The sequence below is a fragment of the Cajanus cajan genome, chromosome 4 (assembly GCF_000230855.2).
Source record: "Cajanus cajan strain Asha chromosome 4, NIPB_CcT2T_4, whole genome shotgun sequence".
Lineage (NCBI taxonomy): Eukaryota > Viridiplantae > Streptophyta > Magnoliopsida > Fabales > Fabaceae > Cajanus > Cajanus cajan.
In genome coordinates this window covers 72,549,110-72,567,591 of record NC_138520.1, presented here as the reverse complement: position 1 = coordinate 72,567,591, position 18,482 = coordinate 72,549,110, and the positions used below count along the sequence as shown (strand labels likewise).

Genomic DNA, 18,482 nt, shown 5'->3' with positions numbered 1-18,482 from the left:
AACACCCTCTAGCCTAAATATATTTATTAAAGAAGTGTTTTGCAGTTAAATTCAATCTTACAAAATTAACTTGTAAGGTAATGATTGTTTCTTTTATATACACTTTTATGGTGATATCACTAGTCAATGTTGGATTTACAACACATGTTGAAGACTAGATATCGCAAGCTTGAAGTTTGTAAAATTGAACTTCTGTAGGTAGTTTGATAAGGACTCAATAACATATGACATGATAAATCCACTAACAATTGTCACAATAAGTTTTTGATATCATTTTAAGTAAGTGCTTTGGATCCTAACATAACTTTAAAAAATTGATTTGTAAGGTAAGAGCCCACTTAAGGGCGACAAAACAAGTCACAACCACTGATTCATAAAAGTTAGTTAACTAGACTAGGTGTCTTTCTTTTTTTTTTTTTTTTTAATGTTTTTGTTTATTTATTATTTTTAATGTAAGTTTAATTAAGTCACTTTAGATTTATTTTGTATATAATTTGTGATTTGTTGGACGATAAATTTGTTGTATATTTATTTTATTATATGTAATTTGAGATTTATTGTACAATAAATCTATTACAAGAATTATAAATATTATTATAATTACACACACACACATACACACACACACACATATATATATATATATATATATATTATGCACCAAATATGAGATTGTTGTACAACAAATCAAATCAAATTAGTTGTAATTTGATTTTTTATTATTATTTTGGTACACTTATTTATGTAAGTCTCTTAGATATTGAGAAAAAAATATGTTTGAAAATTAATTCAAAATAAATATGCAAAAAGATTTTTTCTCCTTTTTTCCCTTTTTGTGTTTTTGTCTTTTTAGTTTTATTTTATGTTTTTGGTGCACCAATGTCCTTAGACGAGACGGGTCAAAGTTTTCAGCCCATTTTTGTTTGGCGGGCTAAACCTAAATGGGTTAGGCTAGTCTATTTTCTCATCCCTATACCCATTTATATATACTTTTATGGTCATATTATTGATCAATATGGAATTTCTAAAAATATTATCATGGGAAATCAAGATTCACTTAAGTAATATTTACGTTTCAAAAATAAATTAGTCCTATTTAATGATTAAAAAATATTCATAATAAATATATATGAAAAAGATCTGTTTATTCTAGGAGTAAGTCTAACTAGACTTACTTCATTCAATAACTTATATTTTATATCAAAATTCAACAATCCAACCGTTGAATTTAAAGTTCTTAATATATTGATCAAGTTTGTAAATTTTTAAATTTTTTTAAAAATTATTTGATACTTTGTTTCATTAATTTCAATCGATATATAAAATATTTTTATAATTATTTGCCAATTTGAATTAATGAAACGAAATATCAAATATTTTTAAGAAATTTACAAATTTGATTTATATATTGAGAGCTTCAAATTCAACGATTGGATCATTAAAATTTGATATAGAACATGAGTTTTTGAACGAAGTGAATTTAAATAAACTTATTTTTGAAATAAACAAAATCCTCCTCATATATACATATACATACATACATACGTGTATATATATATATATATATATATATATATATATATATAACAATACTTAAAACAAAAATAATATATATATAAGAATTAAAATAAAATTTTTTACAATAAACTTAAAAGATAAAATTTATAAAATTATAAAGAGTAAAAGAATAATTAAATTAATAATTTTTAAAATAATTATTATAAAATTTAATAAATTTATTAGTTAATAGGATAAAAAAAATCAGAATTATTACATGTACTATTTTATCAATAAAAAAAGTAATATTTGACAAATAATTATACAATGCAATGAAATGGCTTCTTATTGGTCGGTCGACAATAGATACAACTGTGGTCAGTGCTAAATTAATTGTGTGTATTTTATTGTTTTGGATCCGACAGAAATGACTTTAGATGACATTATTTGTCTAGATAAAACCAACATAGATAAGACCTTTTTTTTTTCTTCCTTAAAGTAATCCCGTTAATATATAAATAAGAATACACTTACTTGTAACTTAATTCAAAATGGTTATGATTTTAATTATTAAAATTTAAGAATAATACCCATTTACTTATATATTTTATAAACAACCTCATTTGAAAAGGTCATTCATTTCATTCTGTGATTAAAAAAATTACATGAATATTAAATCTAATTCCAACCAAAGCATAAATCCAAATGCTTCAATTATTATGTTGTAGTTACAATTTTTAATACAAAAATGTTTTTTAAGGTTGGTTTTTTCACACAGTTGTGATCTCTATGTATCCATTTTTCATACCAAAAAATATCCATATATCCATTTCAGACTAGGAAAGACAAATTAGTGCAAACAAACATATTAAAAATGATCTGAAAATAGATTGCAACTATTTGTGATTTTTTTTTTTTTTTTTTGAAACGTTATAGCTTTAACAAGTTACGGAATGTGACGAGTATAAGATAAAATGGAGTTATTATTACTCTCATTTCCACTCGTAGTTCTCAGCATTACTGTTCATGTTTCTTATATTTTACAAGTTTAACTTACTCCTTAATACTACTTCTTCTTTTCTTTTTCTTTTTTACAAATCGGGCCATTGAATTTTAAATTTTTAATGCATTGATCAAATTTATAAATTTTAAAATAATTTAAAAATAATTTGATATTTCATTTCATTAATTCAAATTGGTAGATAATTATAAAATTATTTTATACGTTAATTTGAATTAATAAAATAAAATATCAAATAATTTTTTTTAAAATTAGAAGACTTAACTTATACATTAAAAATATTAAATTTAATTATTGAATCGTTAAAATTTGAAGTGAAAAATGAACTATTAAACAGAATAAGTCTAGATGAACTTACTCCTAGACTAAATGGATCTCTCCTCTATTATTATTATTATTATTATATATATATATATATATATATATTTATAACTACTTCAAAATTATACAACTTGTGTGCCTAGCGTCATTCCTTGGACGTTCGACACCATTGAAGTAGGGACTTCCTATCTTGTCCACACTTAACGCCAAACTACCTATGTCTAGCATGATTGAGATAGAGAGTTTCTCATTCTCTCACGCCTAGTGTGGTGACCCCAATCAGGTATAGGACCTTAGACTGACTCACATTTGGCGACACTCCTCTAATGTAGGCAAAGACAATTCTCTTTCCTTATACGCGATGCCACCAATCAAGTGCTTAATGGGAGCAAGATGAACCCCCTTGGTTGAAGCCACACCCAACATATTGAAGGTACGCTCAAAGTGATACCCATTTTTGCACCTGGAAGAAACACAAAATGCCCAATTCCACTTGAAAACCAACAACCCAACAACATGCAATACACAATACAACGTATAGGTAACAAATAACTCGAAAACTCATTAATACACAACCAAAGCCACAACTCAACAATATCATCCTCTCTTTTCAAATTGCAATCTAAAATAACAATCAAGAAAAGAAATTGAGAGAGAACATCAACTACAAACAAGAATCAACAAATCACATGTTTCCCTTATCTCTAGTTGCTTTAAGGAGAAGAGAAGTGGAAGAAGAAGAAACTCTCCACATATATAATTCCAACTTGAGTTCTTCGGCTCCTCAAGCTTAAATCTCCTAGTTTAATCAAGTATATTCAATTGTAAAAAAGGAAAAATTTTAAATTTAAAAGAGGGTGAAGAAAATTTGGTTCAAAGAACTTTTCTTTATAGTTTCTTAAAACATAAACTTATAAAATTCATGTTTAAAGAAAAATCATATATAGCTTTTTTGAAGTTCAATCAACTTAATTATGATTCAACTACTTCATCATAATATAAGTATTTATCTTAAATTTAAAATATAATTTATATACTTAAAAATATTTATTTATATAAATTTTAAATATAATTTATTTATATATAATATATAATAAATATTTAACTTGTAAAACATACATGCTAAAATACTGTATATATGCTAAAATAATGTATATATAAAAAGTCTGAACTGAAAAAATAAAACTGTAGAATATGTTCAAACGAACGGAAATAATTACTCTTGTACTTCCCTTGCTTTCCATTTTAAGAGATATACAATACACACCATTTCCCTTCACTCATCATCCAATAATAAAAATTGAATCAAATGACGATAGATTAAGGCTATGTGCTGAGCTCATAATTCAGACTACACGCAATAAGCATCATGAGTAATTTATTGAATTACCACGATACATTAGTCATGCAAGAATTGTTCGACTCAAATTTCTTTAGGGCAATTGAATCTCAAAATATCCGTTGAGCTTGAAATTTAGCCTACCCTCTTTGTTCCCAATACCATGACTTAGATCTTTGCAATAAAAATACGGTATGCATTGCATTCGGCCATGCAAACAAAAAAGAATTGCAAGATTTGATAAATCACTTATCCAGCAAATAAACACTAAATTGTGCTTCCAGCTAACTAAATAGTAAATATCAATAACATTTCAAATTTCAACAGCTAAATTAAGCATTCGCCAATATATGGGAACCTCTAAAGAAGCAATGCAAAATGAACAAAATAGCATTGCAAACCAATCAAGTCTACTTTATTTGTTGATACAGAATTTACTGCACCACAGAATTAAATGTCTGAAAATTAAATCTCCAGAATTTCAAAAGCACAGTGCGTAACTGTATGTATGAAAACTTAATCATTATGCAGTGGATTCTTTAAGATATGCAATAAGATCTGCACGATCCTGAGGTTTCTTAAGACCAGGAAATACCATCTTCGTCCCTGGAATATACTGCACAAGAGGATAAAATAAAACACAAATCAGTAACATTGTGGTGGGAACAAATTTTCAATGTTGCCCTGCGTTGCAATATTACCATAAAATTTAACAACACAGTACCCTGACTACATTAGAAAACAGTCAAAACACTAAATCTCAAAAATTAAAATTACAGTATATAAAGTGACGTGAAATGATTCACAAACAGGTTACCTAATTAGATTTCACATTTGGATAATCAATGATTAATTAATTAAAATCCATTAAATATAAAAACACTTTTTTTCCTTCTTTTTTTTCTTCAATCTGTACGAAAGAAACAGATTGTCAATGTTACTTTGCAACATTACCATAAAATTTAACAGCAGGATGCCCCGACTATAACAGAAAACAAAGAATCTCAAAATGAATATTATACAAGTACCATGAAATGAAAACTATGCAGGTTGGTAAAGCAGATTCGAAACTAAAATACTAATTTATGCCGTACCTTTTTGGGGTTGAGCAAGTAATCATACAAGGTCTTTTCCTCCCATATCACAGCCATGTTTTTGTTAGCAGCAGAATAGGAATATCCAGGAGTTGTGCCGGATTGCCTTCCAAATAAACCATTCAGATTGGGTCCTAAGATTGTCAACAAATTGAGCAAACACTTTCATATTCAGTATTACATCATAACATTATTCATAAGGGGGAGACAGGAAACAGAAAACTAGAGATGTAATTGCAGAGAGGTATGATCACATATGTGGAAGCCCAAAAGAGATTAACTAATCACATGGGAACAAAGAAGCAACCTACAAATTAGTGACCAAGTCTGTCAAGGAAAAAGGCATAAACCCTTAGGCTTTGTTCTTTCTACAGACTTCGCACAGAAGCAAGAAAAAAAATTCAACTGAGAATTTGTTTTAATGTCACAGGAGTTATTTGAATAAAAATAAAAAATAACAGCAAACAACAGCAATAACCTTATCTCACAAGGTAAAGTCGGTTAATACAATGGTATTAAGCTTGGTTAGAAAAAAAAATTCTTAGATATAGTATTCACCATAATATCCCTTTTAAATTTTTAATAATCTCCTCCAAACATCTTTTTAGGTCCCCCTCTAACCTTTCTCAAAAACACGTGTAAACACCTAACCAACTATATATCCCTACCAGCATCAAAAAAAAAAAAACAAAAATTTAAAAATCAAAATAAAAAGTAAACATTAACAGCAGGGAAATCTTCCTCATAGAACCAAGGATACAAAAACACTCATACAAATTTCTGTTGAACCACAAACCCTATAAATTTTCACACAAATGAAGAGCATTATAGAACTTTGCAAAATAAGAAGTATTCGGCACATAGACAATACCCATCATTACAAACCCGTGCTTTTAGATACTTGGTTAGAGTGAATTTACAACCCATATTTCTGCACCCATGTCTTTTATTTTATCCGCTCACGCACCTGTGTGTATATCATTTATTTAAGTAGATTTATTGGTTAACGGTGTAAAATATTATATACAGACGGAGCATAAAAGTTGAACTCTACTCGCATTCCAAATCAATTCATACTGCAATCAACTTATACGTTCAATCTCTAACACACAAACCACGTCATTAGGGGAAGAAAACATGAGTAAAGTAAACAATATAAAGATTCTAAAAACCAATTCGACATCAAAATATGCTTCAGATGTGACAACGAGTTTCCGACCTCAACAAATAGAATCATCTCCTCAAGATCATTACAAAGGAAGTTCCAATCCTAAACAAGGAAAAATCAAAGCAATATAACACTCTAAAACAAATAATAATAATAATAAGGATAGTTTTAGACTGAGTAGCAATGGAGTAAAAGGCTAAAGGCGAGCATGGAAAGTTGAGATTGAAGTAAAAGTAGCATTGAAGTGATAGATCTAAGGGTAAAAAGAGAAATGAATGATGATACCTTGTTTGTGGCCGGCACCTTTGTCGACGGTGTGGCACTGAGCGCACTTGGTTCTGAAGATCTTCTCGCCGGCCTTAGGGTTTCCGGGAGGAGCTTCATCGAACGACGCCATTGCTGAGGAAGCTTCCAGAAACAAAGCGCCAAACCAAATGCAAATGCAAATGCAAATGCAAATGAAAATGAAATGAGAATATGCTGATACCTCTATCACCTTAAGCCTTAAACCCCACACTGGTTAAATACTTGCCACTTGCCACATGCCACATGCCACATGCCACACACTGACACACACCTACCCACCGCCTTTCTCGAAAGCTGTACTAGTAAATAAGTTTTTTCCCAAATGCACAATGTAAAATATAAACTACTATAAAATTATTTTTTAAATACAATTTAAATATATTTTATTTTAAAAGTGGTGACTAAAATATATTAAATCACTAAAATTTTCAATGCTTATGTATTTTTAGTTTTATTTTTTACGTTTAAATTCTAAATAAATAATTTAATATTGTATATTTTTAACAAATTTTAAATAATAAACTTTTAAAATCACAAAAACTAAACTAAATTAAGCCATAAAAATTAATTTAGTTTGATTTAAATTTTATAAGATATTCAAAGGCTTAATTACACTTTTGGTCTTCCTAATTTAGTGTAGGAGCAATTTTGGTCCTCGTAATTTGAATTGCTTAATTTGATCTATAAATTTAAATAATGGACAATTTTAGTCTCAAAAACAATTTACCATCCAAAATTTAACAAACGTTAATGATATAGATTTTATGCTAAATAAACATTAATTATATATTATTTAATTTTTTATGTGTCAAATTATTTAATATTTAAATTTTAAATTCAAATAACATTGAAAACAAAATGAAAAGGGTATTGATATCAATCGCAGTGAGAATTTTTCACTAAAATAGAATTTTTTTTAATGAGCTGTTAATTTTTATTTTTTTTTTGCGTTTTGGATCTGAGCATGTTGTAAAACTGAATCTAGAACGGCCTATCAATCGCAGTGAGAATTTTTCACTAAAATAGAATTTTTTTTAATGAACTGTTAATTTTTTTTTTTTGCATTTTGGATCTGAGCATGGTGTAAAACTAGATCTAGAACAGTCCGTTCTCCTTTCAGAACGGCTCGTTCTCTTTGCAGCACTTTCAGAACAACCCATGCTTTTTGTAGAACCGGCCGTTTCATATGTTAAAATACACACATGACGATGGATCAAAACGGGCCGTTCTGCTTGGACGTTCCAGTTTCAAAATTAACAGACTATGTGTGCAAACAGAACGACCCGTTCTGGTTGGAGAAACCAGAACGGGTCGTTCCAGTTGCAACATTAACACGTATAAGAAAGAGAAATATAAAATAAATGAATTTAAAATTTTTAAAATTTGAATATTAAATAATTTGACACGTAAGAAATTAAATGATATATAATTAATGTTTATTTAGCATAAAATTCACATTATTAATGTCTGTTAAATTTTGGATGGTAAATTTTTTGTGGGACTAAAATTACCCATTATTTAAATTTATGGACCAAAATTAAGCAATTCAAATTATAAGGACCAAAATTACTCCTACACTAAATTAGGAGAACAAAAATACAATTAAGCCATATTCAAAGTACACTTGAACTGCAAATAATAATTTCATTTAGTTCAAGTAACTTTTACCACAAAAGTTGAAGTAAACATGAATATAAAACACCCCTTTATTTATCGAGAGCAAAACGAACTTAACTTATAGGCCTACCGAAGTTGGGCTTAATGAAACCGCACCCCATGGCCAAAACTTGTACTTGCTGGGCAATTAGATTCATCAAAGGAAATAGAAAAGGTTTGTGATATATGCACCTCATTTTTTCTATAAGTACACCTTCTTTTTTTAAAAAAATAATTAAATTTTAAAATATTCTTAATTTTTTTATTTTAAATTTTAAATTTTAAATTTTAAATTTTACATCCATAATATTTAATTTAGTACTTTTTTTCACATATCTTTCATTTTTTTTTTAATTTTTACATGTATTCCCTACCTTTCTTTCACTATACCTATTTTGGTAGCATGTGAAAACTAAAAGAGAAAAAAAAAGTGTGTGAAAAAGGGTACTTACCAGAGTCAAATCCTTCACCGGCAAAGAGCCTTTCTTATGCTAGTTATGGTGGGGCTAGTCCTTTTTTTCTATTCAAAATGACTGTAAAAGTATATTCATATTACTCTTAGTGACATTGAGCGGAAAGAGACTTTGGGAAGAAGAGGGGTGTGGGGGTGCGGGGAAGGGGGTGCGGAGAAGAGAGGTGTAAATTTAGAAATTAAAATTTTTTTTAAAAGGGTAATTTAGACATTTTATATATTTTTTTTAAAAATTAGGGTGTGTTTATACGAGAGTGGAGGTGTGTTTAACATCTGCGCAAAAATAAGTAAACTGTAACCATTGCATCTTGGGCTTGGCAGATTCAACAGCCACGTGACGTGGGGAGAACCACATAATAAGCTTTGCACTCATATGATTTGGGCCCTCAGAAGAAATTATTTTAGTCAACCAACAAAATGAAAACACATTTCAACCCAAATGATTCAGCTCATTATAACTTAATATACCTAATTCCATTAATAGTTGCACAATTTTTTTAACTATATTATCAATACAGAATATGACTAGTTTTCATTAAAGTATTCTCTTTTAATTACATTTATTCTAAATCTGAAACTTTATTTGATAAAATTGAGTTCAATATCATTTATGCTAATAACTTGTTGATAATTATACAAATTAAGGGGTGTATTGGTTTAGGATTTCGTAGGATTTTAAAAGACTTTTTTTGAGTATAAAAATCTATTGGTATTCAATCAGGATTTTATGTCACTTAAAAACAATCCAGTGGTATTCAATCTGGATTTTCAAGATTTTTTAAAGAGTCCATTAAAATCCACTGGTATTCATTTGAGATTTTTTACAACTTAAAAATAATCCATTGGTATTAAAAAATATAAGGATTTTAAAGGATTGTTGTGTGAGAGGGATTTTGAAGGACTTTATAGTGTTATCTATAAATACCAGATTCATAAAACAATCCCATCCAAACCCAACGGATTTTGAAGGATTGTTTGAAGTGATTTTTCAAGTGTTTCAATAATTTTCAAGTGAGTTTTTCATTTTTTTTCTATGCTCATGTCTTCTCCATTTTTTCTCTACTAATAATATTATACTATTATTCATTGCTCATATATAATATTGTAGTATTATTCTCATCTCATTCTCCTATTTTGTGAAACTCTGATATGTAAATGATATTGTCATTGACTTGCTCTATTTTTCTGTTCGTTCTCTTTAATTGACTTGCTTTGTTTTATTCTATGTAGTTGAATTTGTTCCTTTATATAACAACAAAAATGCTTAAAATTTCAACTTTTAAGTGGTAATTTTTTTATAACACACGTCAAGAAAAGAAAAAGGTGAAAGATGAAATTGATATCATAATCTCTAAATATATACATATATATATATATATAAGATGAATTTGTTAGGGTTTCTGTGAGTAGAATGAGATGAAAATGGATCTTAGTTGGGGAAGAACCCTCTCACCATAAAAACTACGAACTCTCTCATTCCCTTGAATTTGTTACTCTTATCCCTCCTTTTATGACTCAACAATTATTTTATTTTTTTACTATGAATTTTTCTTTTATTTTTATACTGTGAAATTAAGATTTTTTTTTAATATTTTTAAAAAAGAAAATTAACATAAAACATTGTAGTATCTAATTTTTTAGGGTTTAGGATTTATGCCTTCATTAGCTTATTTTTTAAAAAATAAAATATTGTTAAAATATTTGTTAGAATAATTTATATTTATAAATATCGTTAAAAATTATCATATAATATATAACTAATATATATATATATATATATATATATATTCTCTATATCTAAATACTTCCGTTTATATAAAAAGATTATATATCTAAATATTTTCTCAGTATCGAATATACTAATTTTTATATAAAAAATTATCTTTTGTTTCTATATTTTCGTTTTTACATTTTTTTTATAATGATTGAGATATTTGATCCATTTGGATAGCCAAAATATATTCGATCTTGTATAATTGGTGTGCTTCTAAAAATAATAATATAATTTTATTGATTTTGTCTCTTATCCATAATTATTTATATAACTGGTTTTCAACATATATTATTTTAGTAATTCAAATGGGAGATTCACATGGAAATAATAAAGAAAAAGGAAAAGAGAAAGAAAACTATGAAGCTTGGACCAAGGAGGATTCCGATGAATTGTTACAATTGATAGTGGATGCTATAAAAAGATGAAAGAATATTATGGAGAATTATTATTATTATTTATCTAGACATTATTATTATTTTTTAATTATTTTTATCTTTGACTCTTTTTAAATTTGAATGTATGAATTTTTTTTTAAATCTTATCAAATGTCAAAACTCCACAAAATCCCACAGAATCCATTAAAATCCTGATTTAAAAGTCTTGTAGAATCCATTAAAATCCTGATTTTAAATCTTGTAGAATCCTGCAAAATCTTAAAAGTCATGAAAATCCTGCAAAGTCTTTTAAAATTCGCAGGATTTTTTTTCACTAAAAAAGTTCTTTAAAATCCTAATCCAATACACCCTCCTAAAATGCACAACACTCGGAATTAATTTAAATGGAGTACTTGGACAACTTGCATGACATTTTATATGTTTAATGGTGTTAAAAGTTCCATAATATTTATATCGTGCTAGATTTATATACATCCTACACTGAACCAGGTGAAACTTTTTAAGGGGCCCTACTAATTTTAGGACACACACAATTGACAATACGCTATAATCTTTAACAATATCTTCTTCAAATGATGTCAATTGCATGCACGTTCCACTCGAAGCAACCTCAATAATTGTTTCATATCAATTAATTAAATCATTCAGTGATTTATTATATTATAAATACTATAGTTTCTAAATTATATGTCTCGTATTATGTATATGTAATTGGATTATATACTAGTCTTTCTTGAACGGTTATTTAAATGCAATCCACATTTGCTTATTGATCACACACTTTCAATAACTTTCTTGGTTGTGCTAAAAGCCCCTATGGAGGACATGGTTTCTTACCGGGTAAAGACATTCATTGTTATTGATTGTAATTTAAACTTCTTGCATGAGAGAACTAAACACGATTATTAGATTTTGTTCAGATATAAACTTAGAAGAATTTAAATATAAAAAAAAAAATCTACATAGCAAAAAAAAATTGTAAACAATTCTTCTATCTTTACATCCAAACAAAGTCTTATAATATTACAGTAAATGTGATTGTTTTGATTTTGTTAATTACATAGGAAATGGGTGATGATGATTTGTTGGATGAAAGCTTAAGGCACATGAGCCATTTCAATGGAGAGTCGAAGAGAGAGGGTGGCATCATTGTTCAGCAAACAGTTTTCTCCAATGAAAGTGGCAGCCCCTCTCCCAATTCCTCTTCTTCCTCCCTTCAAACCAACTTCGGTGGTGCTGAAACAAGCTTCAAACCCTACTGGTCATTTCCAACGAGTTATGTTTTGTCTTTTGATAACTGTGTTGCTGAACCAGTTTCTACAAGCACGAGACGAAGCCATTATTATCGCAATATTCAACCAATGGTGCAGCCACAAACAAAGACACGAAGAGCTCACATATTGGCCGAGAGAAAAAGAAGGGAGGAATTGACTAAGCTCATCGTGGCACTTTCAGCCACCATTCCCGGCTTGAAAAAGGTAACTTTAGTTGGCTTATGTCCAGAGTTTAGATACACAAACTTTTAAGTTATAATCTTATTTTTATAGAAAAAAAACTTTAATCCTACACCAATTATTCATAAGTTAAAATAGGATATATAAGTAATAATAAAATTCACTTCATAAATTAATTTTATAAAATTGAATTAAATTTAAATTTACATTTTAAGATAATATTAAAATTTAAAAATTTATTAATGAATCATTTATTGAATTGTCTACAAATCAAGTTCTATAATATTAGGTGTTAATTGGAGAGTGTTTTAAAAAAAAAAAAACTTAATTCTCATACATATTGACTAGTGATAATTGAAAAAAGAAAAAAACTTATACATGATTTTTTTGGATAAGTTTCTCTAAAACTGTTTTTAAGAGAAAAAAATAAAATAGATTTCTTTATAAATTATACATAAGTTAATTTATAGAAATTCACTCTTATTAATATCTCCAAAATCTTGTTTTTAACTTATGCATAAGTTAAGTTTTGTTTATGGAAAAAATTTATCAATTTCTCTTCCTTTATTTTCCTTCTAGAAGTGTTTTTTTTATATTTTAAATTATTTTTACAAATCCATATAGGGTTTCAATGATTAAGAGACTTTTTAAGTGATACTTAAAAGTAAAATCGTCAAGGCTTAGGTGCAAAGCAAATAATATTTCACCATCGTGAAATTGTATATGAGATAGCCTTATAAAGAATAATAAAGTTATAACCATTTCTTCTTGATATAAAATATATCCCTTCAAACAAGTTAAAAATATAACTCCAACATTGGTATTTAGAGCCAATGTTACGATCTATGGAGATGGAAGCAGAAACAAACTTTTCACAAATTTTCTCATCTATCTTTGATAGAGAAAGCTATGATCTTTAGGTGGTGAGAATGGAAGCATACCTAAAGGCTTTAGATCTTTGGGAAGCTATAGAAGAAGATTATGATGTTTTCGCATTAACAAACAATCCTATTGTAGCCCAAATGAAAATTCACAAAGAAAGGAAAATCAAGAAGGCAAAGGCAAAGAGTTGTCTCTTTGTCTGTGTTTCACAAAATGTTTTTACCAAGATCATACTCTCAAATCAACAAAAGCAATTTGGGATTACTTAAAGGAATAATATGTTGGAGATGAAAGGATTCGAAGCATGAAAGTATTAAATTTAATGAGAGAATTTGAATAACAAAGAATAAAGGAGATTGAGGCAACCAATACTCAGACATATTGTTTGGCATTCGTAATAAGGTACAGTTACTAGGAACACAATTTCTTGATTCTAGAATTGTTGAAAAAAATCTAATAACTATACCTAAAAGATATCAAGCTTTAATAGCGACCTTGGAGAATACAAAGGATATGAGTAAAATCACTTTTGTAGAGGTGTTACATACATTGTAAGCATTAGAATCACTAATGCAAAAAATTGGATTTAAAATTGGAGTTTTAAGATCGGTTACAAGGTAACCGATCTTAAAAGTGACGCGGGTGGCAATTTTGTAAATAATATGAACACTTTTAAGATCAGTTAAAATTTAACCGATCTTAAAAGCACTTTTAAGATCAGTTATTTTATGACCGATCTTAAAAAGTATGTTTGACACAACTTTTAAGATCAGTTACAAAAGAACCGATCTTAAAAGTTGTATCAGACATAACTTTTAAGATCAGTCATAAAATAATCGATCTTAAAAGTACTTTTCTGTATGTAGTCTAAAATAATCAGTCTTAAAATCAGAACCGATTTTGTATTTTGTATGTAGTATACAAAATCGGTTCTTAAATAACCGATTTTAAAAGTATCGTCAGAAACCTTTTATATTTCCCTCCATTCTCATTCTCTTTAATCTTTCCCTCCATTCCTTTTTTTACTCTCTCGCGCTCTCATTTTCTAAAGTCTCCAATAAGGTAAATTTCGTTGTCATTTTCTTTTTCTTTTTCGTTTTCTCATGCTCTTCTTGTGTCTCTTTTCATTTTTTCATGTTCTTCTCTTGTCTCTATTTTCGTTGTAAGTTCATTTAGGATAAATCTCAAATCTGGAACGACCCGTTCTTCAAGGAGAACGACCCGTTCTGCAAGGAGAACGGGGATTGGTTAAATTTATGCCAAACTATGCTAGAACGGCCCGTTTCACACTATCTTTTTAGACCTTTTTAACAACCTGGAACGGTCCGTTTCAGTTTAATTTTTTTCGCAGCCAGGACTTTTAAGATCAGTTATAAAACAATCGATCTTAAAAGAACTTTTAAAATCGGCTCTTTTAAAATCGGTTACGGAACCGATTTTAAAAGTTGAAAATAACTAATTTTAAAAGCCTTTTTTCCACTAGTAAAGGAGGTTTATGAGACAAGAAGGAACTGTGGAGGAATGTGTATATTTAGCTAAATGAAAGAATAACAATGGTGGCAAAAATAAGAACAAATAATTCCAAGAGAATAAACAAAATAATAGCTCTCAAATTTTTCCACCATGTCCTTATTGCAAAAAGACTAATCATCCACAATAGAGATGTTAGGGGAGACTTGATGCAAAATGTAACAAGTGTAAACAATCAGAACACTTAAAATATGTATGCAAATATTATGAACAAGAAGAAGCTATCATTGTTGAAAATCAACAAGAAGAGAAAGAAAAACTACTCTCAATGTCATTCAAAAGAAGGAGGAACCGATTATAAATCCAGATTCAAGTGAAGAGTACAAATATGTATGTCTTCAAAAGAAATTTGAAAGAAGAGAAAGACGATGATGAAAAACCACTTTCAAAGTAGAAGTTTGAGATAAATACTAAGGTGATCTCACTCAAAAAAAAAAATTGCAACAAAAACCATAGAAAAAATAGAAAAGAAGAGACCAATTAAAAGAAGAAAAGACGGTTTTTATAAATTCAAATTAGGTGACAAGGATATTCAGTCAAAGAGGAGTGTTGGGAACATGTTTAAATATCTCTAGGAAAATAAATTAATTTTAATAAAAATCTTTTATTTATATTTTAAATATTTAGATATAATTTATTTTGATTATTTTAAAAAAAATTTAAAATAAGATAATATCAATATTTAATTCTATATCACAATTTTTCTTTATAAATAAAGATCTTATAAATAAAATTTGATTATACACCTCTAATAAAAAATATATTTTTATATAAAATAACCCATCAAATAAATCACACTCATGTACTATTCGATTTCATGTACAATTTTTGACAACATTATAAAATATGAAGGATAAGTTTTGCTTTTCAATTAATATTCCTAACATGACAAACACATGAATGGTATGTTTCTCCTAAAACTATTTTCTGAGACGCAGATTTAGGAACATGACATTTTCATGTTTCTTTTTATGAACTTTAAAAAATTAATTGTGGCCAGTATTTTTTTATTTTCAAATAAATATCATATACCATTGCTCGACTTTGTTTTCATTCACGTGATCGATAAGAATGGGTTTCTTGCTTTCTGTCGAAAATATAAGAAATCCAAATGCAATCTAACAAGTAATCTTTACTGAAAAATCGTTTTCACAAATATTAAATTCTACCCAAATATTTTGTCATTTACCTAAAAGTAACATTGTGTGTTTAGGAATATCATTCCTAAATAAACAACTCTAGCTACGTCATGAAACAGGTCACTGTCTCCTAAATAAATATTTAATGGTTAACTTGGCGAATTTTATTTTTCATGCACGATGTTAAATTTGTGAATTGTTTACATATTTCAAACATTAAAGTCCAACCAACTCCACCTAAAAGTTTTGTCCATCTGAAACCATTAAAACATTAATAAATTAATAAATGATTCTCTGTTGTTCCATTATTGTGATCAAAACCTTTTAGTGGCACTATGAGGGTTTAAAAGTTAAAACTTATTTGTTTGTTTTTGGTAACATAGTTTATAACTTACAATCATATATTCCTTTTCATAATAATTCATGAATTAAATATGTCTATAGGCAGACAAGGCCAGTGTGTTACGTGAAGCTACCAATTATGTGAAACAACTTGAAGAGCGAGTGAAAGAGCTAGAGAATCAAAAGAAAAATGAATGCGTTGATCATTCAACAATTCTCATGAAGAAAACGTTACTGTGCATGAATGATGGAGCTACTCTTGGATGTGTGGAAGAACTACCCAAGGTGAAAGTAACTGTTTTAGAGAAGGAAATGCTCATTGAAATCCATTGTGAGAAACAAAGACAGAGTATGCTCAAAATAATATTATTGCTTAATAATCTCCATCTTTCTATAACCAGTTCCAGCGTATTGCCATTTGGAACTTCCACTCTTAAAATTACCATCATCGCTCAGGTACAAAACATTTTATTTTTCAAAGTAATATAGTATATACTTTCTCTGTACATTTTTTACAAGTCCATTATTTGCCTCGGGAACAAACCCTCATGGTATGTCAATATGTTTCACAAATTTACCGACACATCTCGATCCACATTGGCCAATGAGATGACTATTATAGTAAGAGATGATCATAATAATATATATAAAAATTTGATAAAATTGAATTAAAAACTGAGACAAAATTATTTATGTACCTCTAGATACATCACGTGTTAGCATTCTATACAACTTTCATCTTTGTTTCTCCACTTCATATACCAAATTATATGGAGTTTGATCAAAATGTAGAGTAGGATCATTAGCCAAAATTGTAAGGGTCCCAAATAGGTAAAAATATTCTTTCCAAATCCAATATACTTCATGACAAGAGAAAAAAATGTATGATACCAACTCTAATTTTAAGTGATGGAAGAACTATTTGCTAAATCTAGTAGAACTCTCCTTTTAATTAAGTTTTCAAAAGTTCGTAATCTATTACAAATGATCCTCCATATTAGAAATGTCTTGGGTGAAATTTTGATTTTCCAGACCTATGAGAAAATAACATTGTTTTGTCCCCTAAATTTCATGGGGTATAGAGCTTTATAAGTCTCATTCACAATGAAATCTCATATGGATCCAACCAGCCATACCCATTTGTCATCTTTCCCTTTATGCATTTACATTTTATAAAAGTTGTTGAAAAGCAATCAGTTGATTACTCTTTCATTGGAACCAATTTCTTCTCCAATTAAGTTTCCAAATCCACCTTTCATCCTCCTAACTTTCCATGTTTGTTATCGATTCATGTCATTGTTCCAAATTCAAGAACAACTTAGGGTGAGACTTAACTAAATACTCTTCCTCTATTCAGATGTTAAGTGAGAAATAATATGGTGATAATAAATTATATAAATAAGAAATAATATTTAAATTATAAATTGATTTTATAAGATTAAATTGAATATATAATTATGAATTTAAGAATTACAACATGTTTGTTAGGACAGGAATATAGATGTGTCGTTAAGCTCTTTGGTGTGAAAATATTGTTAGGACAGAAATTACAATTGTGTACAGAGAGAATTAAATTCAACAGCCCATGCTATGCAATTCTGAATTTGTAAACAATTCTATGCAGATGGATGATAAATATAACATGGCAGTTGATGATCTAGCACACACACTGAGACAACTGATATTGAGTTTGAAGTCACAGGATGTGCAAAAGTGATCCTTGCTTGTTGGTCAAAAAATGACTCCGGAACGTTGCTGTACATATGGAATTGGAAAGTGTTTCAAAATATTGTGGAATGTTGAAAAACTACCGAGAGGAATAATGAATTCGGTTTTGCTTGAGAAACATTTTCGTTGAACATTAGAGATTAAGAAATAATTGATCAAGTGAAATAATAATGCAAATTGAGATGCTAACGGAATTGCACATAAGTGATTACTACTTTCAAATCATTGAAATAAGAAAACACGTTTGTTATTCATTTGCCAAATGACAATATTTTTGGAAATCAGTGTTTAGATCACTCTCGATGTGGACGATATTTTAAGCAATTTAAGGCTATATATAGTAACTTTGAAAGACGAATATCCA

The 18,482-nt window shown here is 28.3% G+C and overlaps 2 protein-coding genes across 2 annotated transcripts; one reads left to right on the top strand and one right to left on the bottom strand.

Annotated features, from left to right (window-relative positions):
- Nucleotides 1-4,463: 4,463 nt before the first annotated feature.
- Nucleotides 4,464-6,941, bottom strand: LOC109801778 (cytochrome c). The gene is made up of 3 exons (XM_020362904.3): nucleotides 6,726-6,941; nucleotides 5,273-5,406; nucleotides 4,464-4,794 (listed from the first exon to the last, which is right to left on the bottom strand). Exons 1-3 carry the CDS (start codon nucleotides 6,835-6,837, stop codon nucleotides 4,702-4,704), a joined length of 339 nt encoding a protein of 112 aa, XP_020218493.1. The 5' UTR covers nucleotides 6,838-6,941; the 3' UTR covers nucleotides 4,464-4,701.
- A 4,811-nt stretch (nucleotides 6,942-11,752) lies between these two features.
- LOC109802689 (transcription factor bHLH25) lies at nucleotides 11,753-18,238 on the top strand. Its single transcript, XM_020364102.3, has 4 exons — nucleotides 11,753-11,883; nucleotides 12,108-12,521; nucleotides 16,493-16,846; nucleotides 18,015-18,238. Exons 1-4 carry the CDS (start codon nucleotides 11,860-11,862, stop codon nucleotides 18,105-18,107), a joined length of 885 nt encoding a protein of 294 aa, XP_020219691.3. The 5' UTR covers nucleotides 11,753-11,859; the 3' UTR covers nucleotides 18,108-18,238.
- Nucleotides 18,239-18,482: the final 244 nt, after the last annotated feature.

Coding starts and splice junctions, on each gene's coding strand:
- LOC109801778 (XM_020362904.3), bottom strand. CDS start 6,837: ATGGCGTCGTTCGATGAAGCTCCTCCCGGAAACCCTAAGGCCGGCGAG. Junction 5,407..6,725: donor AGGTGCCGGCCACAAACAAG/GTATCATCATTC, acceptor TGACAATCTTAG/GACCCAATCTGAATGGTTTA. Junction 4,795..5,272: donor ACTTGCTCAACCCCAAAAAG/GTACGGCATAAA, acceptor CCTCTTGTGCAG/TATATTCCAGGGACGAAGAT.
- LOC109802689 (XM_020364102.3), top strand. CDS start 11,860: ATGGAGGACATGGTTTCTTACCGG. Junction 11,884..12,107: donor AGGACATGGTTTCTTACCGG/GTAAAGACATTC, acceptor TTAATTACATAG/GAAATGGGTGATGATGATTT. Junction 12,522..16,492: donor CCATTCCCGGCTTGAAAAAG/GTAACTTTAGTT, acceptor ATATGTCTATAG/GCAGACAAGGCCAGTGTGTT.